The 23,784-nt window shown below is 44.3% G+C and overlaps 2 protein-coding genes across 4 annotated transcripts in view; one reads left to right on the top strand and one right to left on the bottom strand.

Annotated features, from left to right (window-relative positions):
- Positions 1–23,784, bottom strand: part of si:dkey-34e4.1 (carboxyl-terminal PDZ ligand of neuronal nitric oxide synthase protein) — a 178,155-nt gene that overhangs the window by 19,033 nt on the left and 135,338 nt on the right. The window contains exons 9-11 of one of the 2 annotated variants that reach the window (XM_045692940.1): positions 20,553–20,796; positions 11,474–11,816; positions 358–492 (exon numbers count right to left, since the gene is read on the bottom strand). In XM_045692940.1, coding sequence (XP_045548896.1) covers positions 453–492; positions 11,474–11,816; positions 20,553–20,796 — 627 coding nt within the window. In that variant the 3' untranslated portion in view covers positions 358–452. Of the gene's footprint in view, positions 1–357; positions 493–11,473; positions 11,817–20,552; positions 20,797–23,784 lie in introns of those variants that run through there. The other variant, XM_014140244.2, reaches the window with a different exon arrangement.
- Positions 16,208–20,028, top strand: LOC106569179 (zinc finger protein 862-like). Of its 2 annotated transcripts, XR_001320450.2 has the most exons (4): positions 16,208–16,935; positions 17,345–18,040; positions 18,243–18,463; positions 19,119–20,028. XR_001320450.2 is itself a non-coding variant. In XM_045692944.1 (2 exons), the coding sequence occupies exon 2, from the start codon at positions 17,411–17,413 to the stop codon at positions 17,948–17,950; it is 540 nt and encodes a 179-aa protein (XP_045548900.1). In that variant the 5' UTR covers positions 16,208–16,935; positions 17,345–17,410; the 3' UTR covers positions 17,951–18,220. The 2 variants fall into 2 exon arrangements, 1 of the variants encoding a protein (XP_045548900.1); XM_045692944.1 differs by lacking the exons at positions 18,243–18,463; positions 19,119–20,028 and having other exon boundaries at positions 17,345–18,220.

Below are 23,784 nucleotides of genomic sequence, written 5' to 3'. Positions count from 1 at the left end.
TGGTTAGGGATGAAGGAGATTACTGGTTAGGGATGGGGGAGGTCACTTTTTAGGGATGGGGGAGGTTACTGGTTAGGAATGGGGGAGGTCACTGGTTAGGGATGGGGAGGTTACTTTTTAGGGATGGTGGAGTTTACTGGTTAGGAATGGGGGAGGTTACTGGTTAGGGATGGGGGAGGTTACTGGTTAGGGATGGGGGAGGTCACTGGTTAGGAATGGGGGAGGTTACTTTTTAGGGATGGGGAGTTTACTGGTTAGGAATGGGGGAGGTTACTGGTTAGGGATGGGGGAGGTTACTGGTTAGGGATGGGGGAGGTTACTGGTTAGGGATGGGGGAGGTTACTGGTTAGGGATGGGGAGGTTACTGGTTAGGGATGGGGGAGGTTACTGGTTAGGGATGGGGGAGGTTACTGGTTAGGGATGGGGGAGGTTACTGGTTAGGGATGGAAGGGTTAGATTAAGACGAGGATGAGCAAGAGGGGTTCCTCACACCTGTGCCAAAGACAGAGAACAATTAGACTGCGGTAAGGCTCTGTATCTCAGCACAAATCACACAGAGCACAGGGACCACAGTAACTATTGCAGGTGTGACTCTCCTTTCCTTTAAGAGACCACAGTCTACTGCAGATGTTTTGAATCTCCTCTCCTTTAAGAGACCACAGTAACTACTGCAGAGGGTGACTCTCCTCTCCTTTAAGAGACCACAGTAACTACTGCAGAGGGTGTGACTCTCCTCTCCTTTAAGAGACCATAGTAACTACTGCAGAGGATGTGACTCTCCTCTCCTTTAAGAGACCATAGTAACTACTGCAGAGGGTGTGACCCTCCTCTTTTAAGAGACCACAGTAACTACTGCAGAGGGTGTGACTCTCCTCTCCTTTAAGAGACCACAGTAACTACTGCAGAGGGTGTGACTCTCCTCTCCTTTAAGAGACCACAGTAACTACTGCAGAGGGTGTGACTCTCCTCTCCTTTAAGAGACCATAGTAACTACTGCAGAGGGTGTGACTCTCCTCTCCTTTAAGAGACCACAGTCTACTGCAGAGGGTGTGACTCTCTTCTCCTTTAAGAGACCACAGTAACTACTGCAGAGGGTGTGACTCTCCTCTCCTTTAAGAGACCATAGTCTACTGCAGAGGGTGTGACTCTCTTCTCCTTTAAGAGACCACAGTCTACTGCAGAGGGTGTGACTCTCCTCTCCTTTAAGAGACCATAGTCTACTGCAGAGGGTGTGACTCTCTTCTCCTTTAAGAAACTACAGTAACTATTGGCACATGTAAAATGGAGGTGGTTCAGTGAAATAAGTAACCTTGCGTGAGACCTGAAGACAGGCTAACACTAAGTCAGCAGGCTAACACTAAGTCAGCAGGCTAACACCAAGTCAGCAGGCTAACACCAAGTCAGCAGGCTAACACCAAGTCAGCAGGCTAACACCAAGTCAGCAGGCTAACACTAAGTCAGCAGGCTAACACTAAGTCAGCAGGCTAACACTAAGTCAGCAGGCTAACACTAAGTCAGCAGGCTAACACTAAGTCAGCAGGCTAACACTAAGTCAGCAGGCTAACACTAAGTCAGCAGGCCAACACTAAGTCAGCAGGCCAACACTAAGTCAGCAGGCTAACACTAAGTCAGCAGGCTAACACAAAGCCTGCGTTTGAATCCAGTCACCTATTCAATATTTGGGTAGGTTATTCTACACATGTTACTGTAGCTTCTCCTGCCAGGCACAAGAGTAAACGTGAGAATATAACATCTGCCTACATGGGACAATACGAAATGACCAAATCAATGGCAATATAATTATGTTTATGTTTGAGAGTGTTGGCGGCTTGCTGTACATACAGACCAACACAATGCATACTGCCTCAGCCCTATCTAGCTATTGACCCCACAAATCAATACCCCACAAAACAACCAGCCTGCCACTCAACCAAATAACCTTTCAACACATCGATCCCACTCAATCTCTTATACCCAAACAAGCAACATAGACTCCGCCACCAAACAAACACTCTTCTCCCAGGAACAGGACAACGTTTGGTTTATAAAGAAAGAAGAGATCCATAAGAAACCTTTAGGGCTGGATAATCCTCAACACTTGATCAGAATAAATCTCCTAATAGAGATGGGCTTGTTCAAAGGGCCTGTGGGACAGACAGACGTACGGAGGGACAGACAGAAAGACAGACGAACGGACAGACGGCCACCACGCACTATGGCATCAAACCTCACAGTCCTCACTGACGCAACTCTGGTTAGCTGGCTCAGAATCTAATTGGTGTCATACTGAGAGAGAGAGAGAGAGAGAGAGAGGGAGGGAGGGAGGGAGTGTGTGTGTGTTCCAGTCCATTTCAGCACTCCAGCAGTGAGTATCCAACTGACAACCAGTAAATCCACAATTCCCCTAACCCTGAATACCACTATTCCATTACACAACCAACTCACATTAGCTAGCGTTAGCATAATTAGCTCAGTGGCTAACGAGGCTAATGAGGGTGAATGTCAGAACAGGAGCAGCAGGCCAGACACACACAGCCAGTCCCTACTACTAACAATAGATAGATAGAATGCCAGAGAGAGAGCGAGAAAGAGATCGACATAGAGAGAAAGAGATAGAGAAACAGAGATGAGAGATGAGCACAGGGGAATTGACAGTCAGGAAAATCCATTACAGAAAATAACCAGAGAGGAGAGGAGAGGAGAGGAGAGGAGAGGAGAGGAGAGACTCCTGACATGACACAGAGGGAGGGGGGAAGGGAGAGAGAGAGAGAGCGATCGAGAGAAAAAGAGAGAGCTAGAGAGGGTGAGAGAGAGAAAGAGAGCGAGAGAGGGAGTGATACAATGAGGGAAAAAAGTATTTGATCCGCTGCTGATTTTGTACGTTTACCCACTGACAAAGAAAGGATCAGTCTATAATTTTAATGGTAGGTTTATTTGAACAGTGAGAGACAGAATAACAACAAAAACATCCAGAAAACCGCATGTCAAAAATGTTATAAATTGACTTGCATTTTAATGAAGGAAATAAGTATTTGACCCCCTCTCAATCAGAAAGATTTCTGTCTCCCAGGTGTCTTTTATACAGGTAACGAGCTAAGATTAGGAGCACACTCATAAAGGGAGTGCTCCTAATCGCAGCTTGTTACCTGTATAAAAGACACCTGTCCACAGAAGCAATCAATCAATCAGATTCCAAACTCTCCACCATGGCCAAGACCAAAGATCTCTCCAAGGATGTCAGGGACAAGATTGTAGACCTACACAAGGCTGGAATGGGCTACAAGACCATCGCCAAGCAGCTTGGTGAGAAGGTGACAACAGTTGGTGCGATTATTTGCAAATGGAAGAAACACAAAAGAACTGTCAATCTCCCTCGGCCTGGGGCTCCATACAAGATCTCACCTCGTGGAGTTGCAATGATCATGAGACCGGTGAGGAATCAGCCCAGAACTACACGGGAGGATCTTGTCAATGATCTCAAGGCAGCTGGGACCATAGTCACCAAGAAAACAATTGGTAACACACTACGCCGTGAAGGACTGAAATCCTGCAGCGCCCGCAAGGTCCCCCTGCTCAATAAAGCACATATACATGCCCGTCTGAAGTTTGCCAATGAACATCTGAATGACTCAGAGGACAACTGGTGAAAGTGTTGTGGTCAGAGGAGACCAAAATGGAGCTCTTTGGCATCAACTCAACTCGCCGTGTTTGTAGGAGGAGGAATGCTGCCTATGACCTCAAGAACACCATCCCCACCGTCAAACATGGAGGTGGAAACATTATGCTTTGGGGGTGTTTTTCTGCTAAGGGGACAGGACAACTTCACCGCATCAAAGAGACGATGAACGGGCCATGTACCATCAAATCTTGGGTGAGAACCTCCTTCCCTTAGCCAGGGCATTGAAAATGGGTCGTGGATGGGTATTCCAGCATGACAATGACCCAAAACACACAGCCAAACAAAGGAGAGGCTCAAGAAGAAGCACATTAAGGTCCTGGAGTGGCCTAGCCAGTCTCCAGACATTAATCCCATAGACAATCTGTGGAGGGAGCTGAAGGTTCGAGTTGCCAAACGTCAGCCTCGAAACCTTAATGACTTGGAGAAGATCTGCAAAGAGGAGTGGGACAAAATCCCTCCTGAGATGTGTGCAAACCTGGTGGCCAACTACAAGAAACGTCTGACCTCTGTGATTGCCAACAAGGGTTTTGCCACCAAGTACTAAGTCATGTTTTGCAGAGGGGTCAAATACTTATTTCCCTCATTAAAATGCAAATCAATTTATAACATTTTTGACATGCGTTTTTCTGGATTTTTTTGTTGTTATTCTGTCTCTCGCTGTTCAAATAAACCTAACATTAAAATTATAGACTGATCCTTTCTTTATCAGTGGGCAAATGTACAAAATCAGCAAGGGATCAAATACTTTTTTCCCTCACTGTAAGGTAAGAGAATATGCTAGAGGGCTATGACTCACTGGAGAATTTAGTACATATGCTACAAATCACCATGTGTGTCTGTCTCTGTGTGTGTGGTACAGTAGTAACACATTGTGTGTGTGTGTGTGTGTGTGTGTGTGGTACAGTAGTAACACATTAGACAGTGTGTGTGTGTGTGTGTGTGTGTGTGTGTGTGTGTGTGTGTGTGTGTGTGTGTGTGTGTGTGTGTGTGTGTGTGTGTGTGTGTGTGTGTGTGCGCCAGCCACCAGGGGAGAGAGTGGCTGTGAAAACATAAAATAAGGCCACTCGGGCAGAAATTATTGATTCAACGGGTAAATCCAGAAAACCAAGCAAATCGAAGCAATAAAATCTGCTGTACAGTGAGGGAGGGAGGAGAGGGAGGAGAGAGGGGGGAGGAAGGGGAGAAAGAGGACAGAGAGTGTCAGGTGGGGGGTTATGGGAGTTTGATTGTGTCGGGGGGGGTGGGAAAGGAGGTCACAGGGCAGAGGTAGGACGCTAATTGCATAACAGACCGTGTCCACTCTCCAGTCTCTAGACTTAATTTTTCCTCTCTCCCTCTACCTCTCCCCCTTTCTATCTCTTTTCCTCTCACTCCCTCCCTCCCGTATTGTCCTGCTCTGTGGCTTGTATCTAACCCAGTATGTTACCATAACAGACTCAATTTCTATTAGACTGGTCCCAGATCTGTATACTGGCACAAAAAAACTACCTTGCAGCCTTTTGAGAATTAAAACAGAGAGAGAGAGAGAGAGAGACAGAGAGAGAGGGAGAGAGAGAGAGAGCGAGAGCGAGAGAGAGAGAGAAAGAAAGAAATGAAGAGAGAGAGACAGAGAGAGACAGAAGGAGGAGGGTATGAGAAAACTGGTAATAAAGTTGAAGGAATAGCTCCACTATCCTCCCTCAGACACAGCCCTCTCTCACCAGCTGGCTTCAATGTCAACTTGGACTGGGAAAAAACAAGCAAGGCTTGAACTTAACATTTGGAAGTTTCCTCATGTTTTTTTTGGTGTGTTTTCCCTGCCTTTTGACAAACAGGGGTTGATTTTACCCATATGTTGGGGGATAGAGTTACAGGATTTGTGGGGAAGAGGAGTTGGGATTGGTGTGTATGTGTGTGTGTCTGTCTGTGGATTGGTCATAGGAAACGACAGGATGTGAGTCTGACTGCAGGGATTTAGACACAGTCTCTGAGGGCTTTGTTTCTCCCTGACCCACTCATACAGAGAGAGGGGGGAAGACAAAGAACTTAACACACACGTATGTCCACACACACACACACACAGAGCACTCCTAAGTGCTGCAGAGCCAATCACAACTTTTTATTCCCCCCGCTGTTAATGGGCTTTAGCATACACACCCTGGAGGAGTGTCACGGCCCTCCAGGGTGTGAGTGAGTGAGTGAGTGAGTGAGTGAGTGAGTGAGTGAGTGAGTGAGTGAGTGAGTGAGTGAGTGAGAGGAGAGAAACACCTAGATATTCTGCACAGATTCTGTCAGACCTGGGCCCTTACAGTAAATCTCAGTAAGACAAAAAAAATGGTGTTCCAAAATAGGTCCAGTTGCCAGGACCACAAATCCCATCTAGACACCGTTTCTCTAGAGCACACCAAAAACTATACCTACCTCAGCCTAAACATCAGCACCACTGGTAACTTCCACAAAGCTGTGAACGAGCTGAGAGACAAAGCAAGAAGGGCCTTCTACGTCATCAAAAGGAACATAAAATCGACATACCAGTTAGGATCTGGCTAAAAATACTTGAATCAGTTGTAGAACCCAATGCACTTTATGGTTGTGAGGTCTGGGGTACAGTAACCAACCAAGAATTCACAAAATGGGACAAACACCAAATTGAGACCGCATAAAGAATTCTGCCAAAAATACTTTAACTATTTGTACTTTAACTATTTGTACATCGTTAGAACACTGTATATAGCCATAATATGATGTTTGAAATATCTCTATTCCTTTGAAACTTGTATGAGTGTTATGTTTACTGTTCATTTTACTTTTGTTTATTATCTATTTCATTTGCTTTGGCAATGCAAACATATTATGTTTGAATTGAATTGAGAGGCTGACTTTTAATGTGTCCCCATGCCTAAAAATATATTGTGTACTACCAAACCTCAACACAACTACATTACCTAGTATAATACATACTAGAGAGATGTACTACCAAACCTCAACACAACTACCTTACCTAGTATAATACATACTAGAGAGATGTACTACCAAACCTCAACACAACTACATTACCTGATATAATACATACTAGAGAGATGTACTACCAAACCTCAACAGAACTACATTACCTAGTATAATACATACTATAGAGATGTGCTACCAAACCTCAGCACAACTACATTACCTGATATAATACATACTAGAGAGACATGTACTACCAAACCTCAACACAACTACATTACCTAGTATAATACATACTAGAGAGATGTACTACCAAACCTCAACAGAACTACATTACCTAGTATAATACATACTAGAGAGACATGTACTACCAAACCTCAGCACAACTACATTACCTGATATAATACATACTAGAGAGATGTACTACCAAACGCTCCCTAAAACACTTCAGCGAACAGGCCTTTCTAATCGACCTGGCCCGGGTATCCTGGAAGAATATTTACCTCATCCTGTCAGTAGAGTATGCCTGGTTGTTCTCTAAAAGTGTTTTCCTCACCATCTTAAATAAGCATGCCCCATTCAAAAAATGTAGAACTAAGAACAGATATGGGCCTTGCTTCACTCCAGACTTGTCTGCCCTTGACCAGCACAAAAACATCCTGTGGTGTACTGCATTAGCATCGAATAGCCCCCGTGATATGCAACTTTTCAGGGAAGTCAGGAACCTATATACACAGTCAGTAAGAAAAGCTAAGGCTAACTTTTTCAAACTGAAATTTGCATCCTGTAGCACTAATTCCAAAACGTTTTGGGACACTGTAAAGTCAACAGCTCTGCACCCCCCCGCAGCAACTTTCCCAAGCTTCCCCCGCTTCTCCTTCACCCAAATCCAGATAGCTGATGTTCTGAAAGAGCTGCAAAATCTGGATCTCTACAAATTAGCTGGGCTCGACAATTTGGACCCTCCTAAAATTATCTGTCAAAATTGTTGCAACCCCTATTACTAGCCTGTTCAACCTCTCTTTCGTATCGTCTGAGATCCCTAAAGATAGGAAAGCTGCCGCAGTCATCCCCCTCTTCAAAGGGGGAGACACTCTACACCCAAACTGTTACAGACCTATTCTATCCTACCCTGCCTTTCTAAAATCTTCAAAAGCCAAGTTAACAAACAGATCACCGACCATTACGAATCCCACCGTACCTTCTCCACTATGCAATCTGGTTTCCGAGCTGGTCATGGGTGCACCTCAGCCACCCTAAACGATATCATAACCGCCATCGATAAAGACAGTACTGTGTAGCCGTTTTCATCGACCTGGCCAAGGCTTCGACTCACCGCATTCTTATCGGCAGACTCAATAGCCTTGGTTTCTCAAATGACTGCCTCACCTGGTTCACCAACTACTTCTCAGATAGAGTTCAGTGCCACAGGGTTCAATTCTCGGGCCGACTCTATTCTCGGTATATATATCAATGATGTCGCTCTTGCTGCTGGTGAGTCTCTGATCCACCTCTACGCAGATGACACCATTCTGTATACATCTGGCCCTTCTTTGGACACTGTGTTAACTAACCTCCAGACGAGCTTCAATGACATACAACACTCCTTCCGTGGCCTCCAACTGCTCTTAAACGCTAGTAAAACTAAATGCATGCTCTTCAACCGATTGCTGCCCGCACCCGCCCACCCGACTAGCATCACTACTCTGGACGGCTCTGACTTAGAATATGTGGACAACTACAAATACCTAGGTGTCTGGTTAGACTGTAAACTCTCCTTCCAGACTCACATTAAGCATCTCCAATCCAAAATTAAATCTAGAATCGGCTTCTTATTTCACAACAAAGCCTCCTTCACTCATGCTGCCAAACATACCTTTGTAAAACTGACCATCCTACCAATTGTGTGGGGATGAGAGGAGGCTGTTCTGTTGTGTGGGGATGAGAGGAGGCTGTTCTGTTGTGTGGGGATGAGAGGAGGCTGTTCTGTTGTGTGGGGATGAGAGGAGTCCTGTTCTGTTGTGTGGGGATGAGAGGAGGCCTGTTCTGTTGTGTGGGGATGAGAGGAGGCTGTTCTGTTGTGTGGGGATGAGAGGAGTCCTGTTCTGTTGTGTGGGGATGAGAGGAGTCCTGTTCTGTTGTGTGGGGATGAGAGGAGGCCTGTTCTGTTGTGTGGGGATGAGAGGAGGCCTGTTCTGTTGTGTGGGGATGAGAGGAGGCTGTTCTGTTGTGTGGGGATGAGAGGAGGCCTGTTCTGTTGTGTGGGGATGAGAGGAGTCCTGTTCTGTTGTGTGGGGATGAGAGGAGTCCTGTTCTGTTGTGTGGGGATGAGAGGAGTCCTGTTCTGTTGTGTGGGGATGAGAGGAGTCCTGTTCTGTTGTGTGGGGATGAGAGGAGTCCTGTTCTGTTGTGTGGGGATGAGAGGAGGCCTGTTCTGTTGTGTGGGGATGAGAGGAGGCCTGTTCTGTTGTGTGGGGATGAGAGGAGGCTGTTCTGTTGTGTGGGGATGAGAGGAGGCCTGTTCTGTTGTGTGGGGATGAGAGGAGGCTGTTCTGTTGTGTGGGGATGAGAGGAGGCTGTTCTGTTGTGTGGGGATGAGAGGAGGCTGTTCTGTTGTGTGGGGATGAGAGGAGGCTGTTCTGTTGTGTGGGGATGAGAGGAGTCCTGTTCTGTTGTGTGGGGATGAGAGGAGGCCTGTTCTGTTGTGTGGGGATGAGAGGAGGCTGTTCTGTTGTGTGGGGATGAGAGGAGGCCTGTTCTGTTGTGTGGGGATGAGAGGAGGCCTGTTCTGTTGTGTGGGGATGAGAGGAGGCCTGTTCTGTTGTGTGGGGATGAGAGGAGGCCTGTTCTGTTGTGTGGGGATGAGAGGAGGCCTGTTCTGTTGTGTGGGGATGAGAGGAGGCTGTTCTGTTGTGTGGGGATGAGAGGAGGCTGTTCTGTTGTGTGGGGATGAGAGGAGGCTGTTCTGTTGTGTGGGGATGAGAGGAGGCTGTTCTGTTGTGTGGGGATGAGAGGAGGCTGTTCTGTTGTGTGGGGATGAGAGGAGGCTGTTCTGTTGTGTGGGGATGAGAGGAGTCCTGTTCTGTTGTGTGGGGATGAGAGGAGGCCTGTTCTGTTGTGTGGGGATGAGAGGAGGCTGTTCTGTTGTGTGGGGATGAGAGGAGGCTGTTCTGTTGTGTGGGGATGAGAGGAGGCTGTTCTGTTGTGTGGGGATGAGAGGAGGCCTGTTCTGTTGTGTGGGGATGAGAGGAGGCCTGTTCTGTTGTGTGGGGATGAGAGGAGGCCTGTTCTGTTGTGTGGGGATGAGAGGAGGCCTGTTCTGTTGTGTGGGGATGAGAGGAGGCCTGTTCTGTTGTGTGGGGATGAGAGGAGGCCTGTTCTGTTGTGTGGGGATGAGAGGAGGCCTGTTCTGTTGTGTGGGGATGAGAGGAGGCTGTTCTGTTGTGTGGGGATGAGAGGAGGCTGTTCTGTTGTGTGGGGATGAGAGGAGGCTGTTCTGTTGTGTGGGGATGAGAGGAGGCTGTTCTGTTGTGTGGGGATGAGAGGAGGCTGTTCTGTTGTGTGGGGATGAGAGGAGGCCTGTTCTGTTGTGTGGGGATGAGAGGAGGCTGTTCTGTTGTGTGGGGATGAGAGGAGGCTGTTCTGTTGTGTGGGGATGAGAGGAGGCTGTTCTGTTGTGTGGGGATGAGAGGAGGCTGTTCTGTTGTGTGGGGATGAGAGGAGGCTGTTCTGTTGTGTGGGGATGAGAGGAGGCCTGTTCTGTTGTGTGGGGATGAGAGGAGGCCTGTTCTGTTGTGTGGGGATGAGAGGAGGCCTGTTCTGTTGTGTGGGGATGAGAGGAGGCCTGTTCTGTTGTGTGGGGATGAGAGGAGTCCTGTTCTGTTGTGTGGGGATGAGTGGAGGCCTGTTCTGTTGTGTGGGGATGAGAGGAGGCCTGTTCTGTTGTGTGGGGATGAGAGGAGGCTGTTCTGTTGTGTGGGGATGAGAGGAGGCCTGTTCTGTTGTGTGGGGATGAGAGGAGGCTGTTCTGTTGTGTGGGGATGAGAGGAGGCCTGTTCTGTTGTGTGGGGATGAGAGGAGGCCTGTTCTGTTGTGTGGGGATGAGTGGAGGCCTGTTCTGTTGTGTGGGGATGAGAGGAGTCCTGTTCTGTTGTGTGGGGATGAGAGGAGGCCTGTTCTGTTGTGTGGGGATGAGTGGAGGCTGTTCTGTTGTGTGGGGATGAGAGGAGTCCTGTTCTGTTGTGTGGGGATGAGAGGAGGCTGTTCTGTTGTGTGGGGATGAGAGGAGGCCTGTTCTGTTGTGTGGGGATGAGAGGAGGCCTGTTCTGTTGTGTGGGGATGAGAGGAGGCTGTTCTGTTGTGTGGGGATGAGAGGAGGCTGTTCTGTTGTGTGGGGATGAGAGGAGGCCTGTTCTGTTGTGTGGGGATGAGAGGAGGCCTGTTCTGTTGTGTGGGGATGAGAGGAGGCTGTTCTGTTGTGTGGGGATGAGAGGAGGCTGTTCTGTTGTGTGGGGATGAGAGGAGGCTGTTCTGTTGTGTGGGGATGAGAGGAGGCTGTTCTGTTGTGTGGGGATGAGAGGCTAGCAGCTCCTGGCTCCTTTTCTGCTAGATGAAAGAGAGGAACTATACTGTCTGTGACTGCCAAATAGGAGCTCCAATACATTGTGTATAATCATGACCAGGCAATGGTGTGTGTGTGTGTGTGTGTGTGTGTGATGTGTGTGTGTGTGTGTGTGTATGTGCTGCATTGAATAGGCCCTCTGGCATATGGCTACTCTCAAATGTGGCTGGTCTTCAAGAAAGGTCTGTACAGTAAGATGTATAAACCGAGCTATGTTTAGATAGTTGTTTCTAGTTAACATAGTTTACCTTTCATCCAGGGCTGTCAAATTCCTTGTTTCGAATGGCAAAATCTCATTTGACGACACTTCCGAGCTGTCTCTCCGCCCTGGCTTCCCATTGGATGTTCTTCTGATGAGTGTGTCTGTCTCCGCCTCCCCCCCATTTTGAGAGCCCAGTGGTTTGGTCCCATTCTCCAGGTTGAGGAGGTTGAGGTAGGACTCGGCACCGTCCACCTGGGAAGCGGTGAGGGGGGGGTTTTGGAGTGGCCCTGCAGGGGTGGAGGTGATGGGCTGGTCCATGCTGCTCAAGCTGTAATGGTTCTTCAGGTTGAGTGACAGAGACCTGGTCGTCCATGACGACTCCTGATCATCTACAGGAAGAGAAATGTCTTTAACTGACAAAGTTGAACACAAATAGTCAAAAAATAAATATTTTAATGAAATGAAGCAAACAGGTCTAACCTTAACCCACACTCAATGTCCCTAGTTGTTAGTCAGTTTCTCTCACACCTCTTTCCGTCTCTTTCTCACAGACAAAAATTACTCAAAATCAAAACACACACACGTCAGTCAATTTCTCCTGTCTTTCTTTCAAATCATCATCTCATTATCAGTTTGTTTCTCTCTTTCTTCCTCCGTTTCTCTCAATCTCTCTCTAACACACACACACACACACACACACACACACACACACACACACACACACACAACATGCCTGTGTGAGTACAAATCAAATACAATTTATTTATATAGCCCTTCTTACATCAGCTGATATCTCAAAGTGCTGTACAGAAACCCAGCCTAAAACCCCAAACAGCAAGCAATGCAGGTGTAGAAGCACGTACACTCTCCGGAGTCAGAGGCAGCGTCTGAGTGGACTGTGTCTTAGATTGGTTGGATTAGCATTTACTAGTTCTGGGTGTAACATGATTAAAGCTAGCATGAAACACCACGTGTCAACCCCACATAAACAAATACACAGACACTACCACACAAATGGTGTCGTACTGGTAGCAATGGCTGATAGGTCCCATTCATTTTGATTTTTTTTTATACTGAATTGTTTTTAAGTGTTTTTTGGTTTAATAAAAATGGCATCAGCTATTTGTGTTTTGATTGCTCTTTTGAATTTGTTGTAATTGGTCACCATGACCAAGATGAAAGACTGCTGTTGTCTTGTTTGGCTAAGATAACTACACTCTAAAAATGAGGGCTTCAACAAGGCTTCTTCTAAGATCCTCAAAGTTCTTTGAAGAACCTTAGGGTTCTTGGCACTGAAAATGGCCCCAAAAGGTTCTTCCAAGAACCCCAATTGAGGTGTGGTTCATAGAGGAACCTCATTAGTTGGTGGGGGTTCTTTCAAGGACCTAACTGGCCGACCGAAACATTTGGATTTGAATTTGAAAAGACAGCAGGTTCAGGCACTTACAGTAACTGAAACATGTAAAGATCTCCTCAATTTAAGGTAAGGTTTGTCCCTTATATGATCTAAATTGATATTGTTTTATGATGATACCATCTATCTTTTCAGATTTGTGCAAATCTTTCTAAATCAGAAAATGGACACAATTCAATGGATATCAATCAACAAAGAGGTAAGAATATGTTGGAGGCTATAAGAATATGTTGAAGGCTATAAGAATATGTTGAAGGCTATAAGAATATGTTGAAGGCTATAAGAATATGTTGAAGGCTATAAGAATATGTTGAAGGCTATAAGAATATGTTGGAGGCTATAAGAATATGTTGAAGGCTATAAGAATATGTTGAAGGCTATAAGAATATGTTGGAGGCTATAAGAATATGTTGAAGGCTATAAGAATATGTTGGAGGCTATAAGAATATGTTGGAGGCTATAAGAATATGTTGGAGGCTATAAGAATATGTTGGAGGCTATAAGAATATGTTGAAGGCTATAAGAATATGTTGGAGGCTATAAGAATATGTTGGAGGCTATAAGAATATGTTGGAGGCTATAAGAATATGTTGGAGACTATAAGAATATGTTGAAGGCTATAAGAATATGTTGAAGGCTATAAGAATATGTTGAAGGCTATAAGAATATGTTGAAGGCTATAAGAATATGTTGAAGGCTATAAGAATATGTTGGAGGCTATAAGAATATGTTGAAGGCTATAAGAATATGTTGGAGGCTATAAGAATATGTTGAAGGCTATAAGAATATGTTGAAGGCTATAAGAATATGTTGAAGGCTATAAGAATATGTTGAAGGCTATAAGAATATGTTGAAGGCTATAAGAATATGTTGAAGGCTATAAGAATATGTTGGAGGCTATAAGAATATGTTGAAGGCTATAAGAATATGTTGAAGGCTATAAGAATATGTTGGAGGCTATAAGAATATGTTGAAGGCTATAAGAATATGTTGGAGGCTATAAGAATATGTTGAAGGCTATAAGAATATGTTGAAGGCTATAAGAATATGTTGGAGGCTATAAGAATATGTTGAAGGCTATAAGAATATGTTGAAGGCTATAAGAATATGTTGGAGGCTATAAGAATATGTTGGAGGCTATAAGAATATGTTGGAGGCTATAAGAATATGTTGGAGGCTATAAGAATATGTTGAAGGCTATAAGAATATGTTGAAGGCTATAAGAATATGTTGAAGGCTATAAGAATATGTTGGAGGCTATAAGAATATGTTGGAGGCTATAAGAATATGTTGAAGGCTATAAGAATATGTTGAAGGCTATAAGAATATGTTGAAGGCTATAAGAATATGTTGAAGGCTATAAGAATATGTTGAAGGCTATAAGAATATGTTGGAGGCTATAAGAATATGTTGAAGGCTATAAGAATATGTTGAAGGCTATAAGAATATGTTGGAGGCTATAAGAATATGTTGGAGGCTATAAGAATATGTTGAAGGCTATAAGAATATGTTGGAGGCTATAAGAATATGTTGAAGGCTATAAGAATATGTTGAAGGCTATAAGAATATGTTGAAGGCTATAAGAATATGTTGAAGGCTATAAGAATATGTTGAAGGCTATAAGAATATGTTGAAGGCTATAAGAATATGTTGAAGGCTATAAGAATATGTTGAAGGCTATAAGAATATGTTGAAAGCTATAAGAATATGTTGAAGGCTATAAGAATATGTTGGAGGCTATACGAATATGTTGAAGGCTATAAGAATATGTTGAAGGCTATAAGAATATGTTGGAGGCTATAAGAATATGTTGAAGGCTATAAGAATATGTTGAAGGCTGTAAGAATATGTTGAAGGCTATAAGAATATGTTGAAGGCTATAAGAGTATGTTGAAGGCTATAAGAATATGTTGAAGGCTATAAGAATATGTTGAAGGCTATAAGAATATGTTGAAGGCTATAAGAATATGTTGAAGGCTATAAGAATATGTTGAAGGCTATAAGAATATGTTGGAGGCTATAAGAATATGTTGAAGGCTATAAGAATATGTTGAAGGCTATAAGAATATGTTGGAGGCTATAAGAATATGTTGAAGGCTAGCTGTGTTGGGTGCAGATGACTGAACTGCTCACTTCTGAGTCTGTCTGCAGGTATACAGACGAGGATGCATACAAAGGTATTCAATTGGTATTGGTATGTTATGCAGATCACATGTACCATCCTCCTCCCTTAAGATTAAGGCAGTCCTCCACACCTCTCTGATTCAGAGGGGTTGGTTAAATGCAGAAGACACATTTCAGTTGAAGGCATTCAGTTGTACAACTGACTAGGTATCCCTCCATTCCCTCTTCAATGAACATCCCATATGCCTCTACATTGTGGACAAGGTATGTGTATGAAAACCATTATCAAAACAGCTTTTTTCATTCACATTCACCACAGAAACCAAGGTATGAATACTGTCGTATGCATGTTTTGTTAATCATCTGTAAAGTTACTATTTTTTGGATTCACAGACTTCACCCTCCCGACACCGCGGATGAATATAACAGGAAACCTGTTTTATCACCATGCACTGCAAAATCAGTCTGGCTATGGATACAGAGAACATCAACACATTAACATCAACACGCCAGAGGATATACACATTAGACTTGGGCCTCTGCTGGGAGTTTACCTCTCTTTGGATTGTTTTACTCTGCTTTGCCACTAAAACCATAATAAACACTGACAACTAAAATATTGTGTTATTGTTGTTATGCTTATCATTATTAATAACCCAAATGGTTCTTCAAAAGGTTCTTTGAGGATCCATTAAAAGGGATTATTTGAATAATTTATAGGGGTTCCCCCACAGTTTCAATTTGAAGAACCCCTAAAGGATACTCCAGGAACCTTTTCATTTTAGAGTGTAGCAGCTAGCTAGCTATGGACTGTTTGAATTTGAATGCGATTAATTGCGCAGCCCTAGTGGTGAGCTTTCAGCACCGTGTGGCAGCAGTAACGTTAGCTTCACCCAAGTGGGTGATACACAGAGTTAGTTGAGAGGAGTAGCTAGCTAACCATCAAGCTACAAAGCCCGGAGAAAGGACATTGGGGACAGAAAAGTGAAGTGGGCTCATGCTGTTGAGGGTGCGGACCTAACTATCTCACATCCGTGACCATCCATACCTGAAGTTCCTCCTCTCGTAATGCCATCTGAACTGCTTCAATTCATCACTCATCCTTCCACTACCTAACTTCCAAACTGTGGTGATACAATGCTATTATTTTGGATTTGTTGTAGTTTGTTATAGGCTTTTGTATACGCAATTCAGCTTTTAGCTGCCATGTATACAACATAAAACTAAACAACAAAAAAAAAACCACAAACACACCACACAAAATGAACACCCGCCAAGCGCCAAATGCGGGTAGATTTTCCATTTGGCGAGTAAATCTCAGAAGGCTATCTGCCACACTGGCAGGTAAATGTTTGTACCAAAATAGTCATGTAATAAAATTTCTGGCATGATGGCTCGGAGGAAATGACTCATGTTTGCCAGCCACAGACCGTCTCTAGTGCTCCTAGTTTCACGGCACTGTTTACCGTACGGGACATCGCTCACTTGCCACGGGTCTGCTGCTAGCTACCGTTCATTAAATAGCTGTTATGTGGCAACATTTACCTGGAGTAAGCCAACCTTTGAAACGAAAACCCACCGAAGAAAAGGAGGACGAATCACAAAAAAAGAAAGTTTTGTGAGAAATGGAGGTTTGGAGATAAAGGAGTTTCAAGAGGCTGGCTACAGTATGATAATGAGGCTGTGATGATGAGTTAATATGTGTCGCCAGTATGCTAAAGATAAAAACAGAAATAACTCATTTGTCATCAGAAATAAAACGATGAAGCTCGAGAACATTTGTGACCATGAACACAGGAAGTGTCACATTGCCTGCGTGTCTGTGTCCCGGGTCAATCGGAGCCTCTCGTCTTGACACCCTCTGTGACGGTGTCAGAGCAGACCAGCACGAAGAGGAAGATCCTGTTTAGGACTGTACATGCCATTGGCAAGAAGGCGAGACAACTTTCTGACTTGGAGTGGATGTGTGAGTAAGTGAAAATGTTGTTACTCTTGTAGCTTGACTAGTACTTCTGTAGCTAGTTTTTACAAGTCTATTTAGCAGACGTGGGCCAGTATTGTAGGTTATTTCTCAGCTCTTGATAAGCTTTGGTTCACCTCCAAATAGTGTATAAATACCATAACATTATAGGCCTACTGATGCTGACATGGATCTCCATGCTTTCCTGTGGTTCTGTAACATTCTATTTTAATGTTTGTCTCCAGATGCTGTTTACATTTTAAATCATTGTGACACAATTGACTTTACCTGCCTTATAATGTTGATCCTTAAGTAAACTAAGGGTAGAAGGCTAATTTAGCACAATCACCTGCCAGCTATATTGGATAACATGATTGTATATTTCAATATTATATAATTAATTTGTTTGATTTTTGTAGTTGGATGAAAAAAAAGGAATCGCTGTGGGCTCAACATATAGAAATGAGAAGCAGGCCAAAGAGTTTATGCACCATATTGCAGAGGTGGAGAGAAACAACATCAGAGAGAACCTGAAAAACCCCACATTTCTCTCCATCATGTCAGACGGCTCCACAGACACTTCTGTGAAAGATGAGGAGTTAGTTTATGTCAGATTCTGTCACAAGGGAAAGATTGAGTTGAAGTTTGTTGGCATCAAGTCGGTGGAAAAGGCAGACGGGGCACACATAAGCAACGCCATCAGTGCCATCATGGAGGGAGTGTGTGATGAGTGGAGGAGCAAGTTGGTCGCGCTGGGAACAGATGGAGCTGCTGTGATGACCGGAGCCAAGAATGGTGTGGTCAGTCGGCTGAAGGGGGACAGGGCCTACATCATCGGCATCCACTGTATGGCACACCGCCTTCAACTGACCTTTTCTGATGCCATCCGGTCCAACGTGATGTTTCAGAAAGTAGAAGACCTCCTCAGCGGGCTCTACACCTTCTACCACACCAGTCCACTGAACAGGGTAAACCTGGTAAACAGCTTCCAGGCTCTTGGGCACACACCACTGGTGCCCACCTGAATTGTCGGGACCCGATGGGTAGGACACCTATTGTGTGCACTGGACCACTTCCTGCGAGGTTACCAGGGGCTTGTCTAGCACCTGGAACAGGTAGGGGCTCTAGATTGCTATGCTAAGTACTCCAAGTCATCTTCAATATGTAATGTCCTGTAAATAACAACAAACACAGTTACAATTGGTATCATCATGTTCCAATGCTTTATGCACTGATAAAATCTGTCATATCTAATATATTTTTTTTGGACAGCAATTAATTGTCTATTTGTATGTCTTTGTTCTTTCTGTATTTCAGATTCAATCTGCTGATGGCCAAAATGTCTGAGGTGTCCAGCAGACCAAGGCCAGGAATACTACAGTACTGCGAGGGAGGCTGTTGTTATCCGCTTCTGTGGCTTCCTGCATGACACACTAACACACCTGAGCTGCCTGTCTGCAGAGGTCCACCATCACCATAGCAGAAGCCCACAGCTCATTGTGCTCAACACAGGCAGTACTTAAGAAGTACCAAACCAGGTATGTTTATTTAAGCTGCAATAAGAAATACTTACCTTAAGAGAATTAAGAGAAAGGATTACGTCAATAAGAGAGGGAGGGAGAGAGAGTGTGAGTGAGAGTGTGATGAAAAGGAACATTCTGAAAGGATGGTAAAATGAGCCTTTTATCATCAGAGAAGGGCACATGATGAAGGCCACAATGGCCAACAGATATGATAGAATTTCGCTGACCAGAGGTGAAAAGGTCCCGTGTGGCTCAGTTGGTAGAGCATGGTGTTTGCAACGCCAGGGTTGTGGGTTTGATTCCCACAGGGGACCAGTACGGAGAAAAAATGTATGAAATGTATGCATTCACTACTGTAAGTCGCTCTGGATAAGTGCGTCTACTAAAATGTAAAATGTAAAGTAAGACCTTTGTCACATCACAGGACAAAATGCTTGACAGGCTAGTGGAGAGTATGACTGACAGGTTCCAGGACACCAGTGTAGGGGTCCTGTGTTCCACCAAGCTGGTCAGCTTCACCAACTGGCCAGAGTCAGGAGATGAAGCAGCAGGCTACTTTATGTTTTGTATTACTGGTCAGTCAGGTTAGGTTCAGGTTCATCATCATATTTTTATAGAGAAGAGAATTAAAACTGAATGATGCTTGTTGTAATGTATACAATTATTCTAGATTTTGATGACACTGAACTGGAAACCCTGGTGGACCACTTCAAGCCTGTCCTGGAGACCTCTGGTATCCATGTTGAAAGGATCCCTGACCAGTGGACTGTCCTGAAGGTGCTGATGTCCCAGGAGCCCCAGTCCCTGCAGAATATGTCCTAGTTCTGTGTCAACAGCAGCCATCAGCATTCCTGCCCTGATTTGCTGGCATTGGTTGACCTGCTCCTGTCCTTCCTTGCCCTGACAGCTGAATGTGAAAGAGGTGTTAATACCATGAAACAGGTGAAAACCGATTGGCGGTCCAACCTAAAGTCTGATACACTGTCAGATCTCCTTATGGTCCAGCTGTCCTCTCCAGAGATCAGGGAGTATGATCTGATAAAAGCTGTGATGCTGTGGCACCAGGACTCTGTCAGGAGCAGAAGGCCAGACTTCATGGACTGTGCAAAGAGGGTGATCGCAGTAGAGAGTGAGGAGTCTGATGAGGAGGTTTAAGTTGATTCAAATTATTAAGCAATCTGATAGGTTTACAAAACCTTCAAATTTACTTTTAATGTTTGATCCTTAAGTCCATTTTTATAGCAAATACTTCAGTACAATTTTGAGTTCAAGACTTCTTCAGTTGTATTCAGGCTGGGAAATTAAATCTAGCCACAGCCAAAATGAACCAGCATCTATTTTACCTGTATTTTTCAGGGTATTTCTACTCAAAGTAAAGGTGTTGTAGACCTGTTTCCCCTTTGTATCAGGAGAGCACCAGTTCTATGTCCACTGCACTCCTCATAATTGTATCTTACCATTGTTGTTGTCCTGTTTTGACTTCTATGTACTCTTATTCATTGGATCTGATATGTTTTGTTTATATGTGTGTGTATGTGTTTGTTTGTATGTGTGTGTGTGTGTGTATGTGTTTGTATGCGTGTGTGTGTGTGTATGTGTGTGTGTGTGTGTTTGTATGCATGTGTGTGTGTATGTGTTTGTATGTGTGTGTGTGTTTGTATGCGTGTGTGTGTTTGTATGTGTGTGTGTGTGTGTGTGTATGCGTGTGTGTATGCGTGTGTATGTGTTTGTATGTGTGTGTGTGCGCGCGTGTATCTGGACCCAAAAACTATCCATGAGTAGTAATAGTGTTAAATAAGCCAGGAGATGTCATGGCAAGAGAAGCTTTCTCAGTACACACACTCACAGTCTGTGAATAGGTGTGTGTGTGTGTGGGGGGGGGCTCTATGATTGCTTAGCTTGCTTAACAATGTGCATTTCCTAAATGTTGGTATGTAAGTGTGATCTGTCCTTGATGATTAACTGTTGTACATGCAGGGCCAGTGTCCTGGACACAGATAAAGTCCTGGATTAACAAGCATGCTCAATGGAGAATGACTGTTTTACCTGTACTGTATATTCAACTTAATTGTTCTGGTTCGTATAGATAGTGCAGGTGACTTACTGTGACCCTGTCTCTCCCCCTGTCCCAGTCCAGCTGTGTGTCTCTCCCCCTGTCCCAGTCCAGCTGTGTGTCTCTCCCCCGGTCCCTGTCCTGGTGCCTTGCTCTCCAGGTGTTTGAGCTGTGTGACCAGCAGGGACAGGTGCTGGAGCAGGTCTCTGTTCTGTAGTAGCAGCTGGTGGACACGAGCCTGGGCCTCCACACGAGCTGCGGTCTCCACTGACATCTGATCCTTCAGGAGCTGCACCTGAGTGGGGGAATCAGGAATCAGAACTGTGCCTAGTGGGACTGATGATGATGGGGATGTGGATGGAGTGTGAGGAAGTGTGTGTGTGTGTGTAGTGTGTTTATAACAGTGTGTACTCAGACCTAAACAGTGCTCACTTCACACACAAACAGACTCCACCTCTCTCTCTACGAGTCTAGGAGAGACTGCGCACTGTGTGTGTGTATGTCTGTCAGTGAGGTTTTTCTGTTTGAAAGATTCTACTTCATGCTACAGCCCGACCCCAGACATCATCCAAGAGACTGCAGTTGAAAATCTAATTAGATGGAATTTCCCCGACCTGAAATTGAAAATAATGACGAGTTCCCACAATTATTTGTTAATATAATTCACGGTGAGCTCATTATAGTCTGACGATGCGCATCTGAAAACGACTGGGAAAATAAATGAAAAATATAAATAAATCTGTGTTTGTGTTGTGCCTTCCAGGCTCATTTTCTGCAACAATAGCAGACTGATTCACTCTGTCCCCGGTGTGTTGTGTTGTGTGTGTGCATGTAAGTGCACACGAATACGTGTGTGTGTGTGTGTGTGTGTGTGTGTGTGTGTGTGTGTGTGTGTGTGTGTGTGTGTGTGTGTGTGTCCTGACATAGCTGTGATGGCAGTGCTCCCTAGTGGTCATGCAGCAGAGAGACAGGCAGACAATGGTGCCAAATGAGGCACATGATGCCGTGATTAAGCCAGACAGTCAGTCCCCCATGGCACATCTATATGGCTGGCTATATTATGTGCACTGTAGGACTGGCTATATTATGTGCACTGTAGGACTGGTTATATTATGTGCACTGTAGAGCTGGCTATATTATGTGCACTGTAGGACTGGCTATATTATGTGCACTGTAGGACTGGCTATATTATGTGCACTGTAGGACTGGCTATATTATGTGCACTGTAGGACTGGCTATATTATGTGCACTGTAAGGCTGGCTATATTATGTGCACTGTAAGGCTGGCTATATTATGTGCACTGTAGGACTGGCTATATTATGTGCACTGTAGGACTGGTTATATTATGTGCACTGTAGGACTGGCTATATTATGTGCACTGTAGGACTGGCTATATTATGTGCACTGTAGGACTGGCTATATTATGTGCACTGTAGGGCTGGTTATATTTTGTGCACTGTAGGACTGGCTTTATTATGTGCACTGTAGGACTGGCTATATTATGTGCACTGTAGGACTGGCTATATTAGGTGCACTGTAGGGCTGGTTATATTATGTGCACTGTAGGACTGACTATATGATGTGCACTGTAGGACTGGTTATATTATGTGCACTGTAGGACTGGTTATATTATGTGCACTGTAGGACTGGCTATATTATGTGCACTGTAGGAATGGCTATATTATGTGCACTGTAGGGCTGGCTATATTATGTGCACTGTAGGGCTGGCTATATTATGTGCACTGTAGGACTGGTTATATTATGTGCACTGTAGGGCTGGCTATATTATGTGCACTGTAGGGCTGGCTATATTATGTGCACTGTAAGGCTGGCTATATTATGTGCACTGTAAGGCTGGCTATATTATGTGCACTGTAGGGCTGGTTATATTATGTGCACTGTAGGGCTGGCTATATTATGTGCAATGTAGGGCTGGCTATATTATGTGCACTGTAGGACTGGTTATATTATGTGCACTGTAGGACTGGCTATATTATGTGCACTGTAGGACTGGCTATATTATGTGCACTGTAGGACTGGTTATATTATGTACATGAACTTAACTTTTGCACATGTGTATGTACAATATATGCAATTTAGCAGCCGCTTTTATACAATACGACTTAAAACAGTGTGTGCATACATTTATATATTGACAACCCCAGCGGGAATCAAACCCACCACCCTGGCATTGCTACCACAATGACCTGAGCCACTGGACTGGTGTAGAGGATGACCGAGTGAATGTAACGCAGAAGAAACCGATAAAGAGTGTGTGGTGGTCAGCTGATGCCTGAGGAGGACAACTGTCTCACTGACCAGACATCTGGACCACAGATATATGACAGCTTGTTGTGTGTGTGTGTGTGTGTGTGTGTGTGTGTGTGTGTGTGTGTGTGTGTGTGTGTGTGTGTGTGTGTGGACGTGTTAAACTAGAATAGTAAATAAATGTAAATAACTAGAATTTAACCAACTGGCAACATTTTGACCACAGATATATGACAGCTTGTTGTGTGTGTGTGTGTGTGTGTGTGTGTGTGTGTGTGGACGTGTTAAACTAGAATAGTAAATAAATGTAAATAACTAGAATTTAACCAACTGGCAACATTTTGTTTGTCCCCACAAATGTTATTTGTAGAGGATTTATGGTTAAGGTTAGAATTAGTGTTAGGGTTAGGTTTAGGGTTAGCAGCTAGGAGTAGTTTTAGGGTTAGGGTTAGGAGCTAGGTTTTTGAGTTAAGGTTAGGTTTAGGGTTATGGAAAATAGGATTTTGAATGGGACTGAATTGTGTGTGTTCACAAAGTCAGTTATACAAGACTGTGTGTGTGTGTGTGTGTGTGTGTGTGTGCGTGTGCGTGTGTGTGTGAAGAATAGTAAAGAAACAAACATTTTACCAACTGGGGACATTTTGTTGGTCCCCTCAAGGTCAAATGCTGTTTCTAGGGGGTTTCGTGTTAAGGTTAGAATTAGTGTTAGGGTTAGAATTACATTAAGGGTTAGGAGCTAGGCTTAGTTTTAGGGTTAGGAGCTAGGGTTAGTTTTAGGGTTAGGAGCTAGGGTTAGGGTTAGGAGCTAGGGTTAGTTTTAGGGTTAGGAGATAGGGTTAGTTTTAGGGTTAGGAGCTAGGGTTAGTTTTAGGGTTAGGAGCTAGGGTTAGGGTTAGGAGCTAGGGTTAGTTTTAGGGTTAGGAGATAGGGTTAGTTTTAGGGTTAGGAGATAGGGTTAGGTTTAGGGTTAGGAGCTAGGGTTAGGTTCAGGGTTAAGGTTAGGTTTTTGGGTTA

The sequence above is a fragment of the Salmo salar genome, chromosome ssa01 (assembly GCF_905237065.1).
Source record: "Salmo salar chromosome ssa01, Ssal_v3.1, whole genome shotgun sequence".
Taxonomy (NCBI): Eukaryota; Metazoa; Chordata; class Actinopteri; order Salmoniformes; family Salmonidae; genus Salmo; species Salmo salar.
This window is presented reverse-complemented; position numbering and strand designations above follow the sequence as displayed.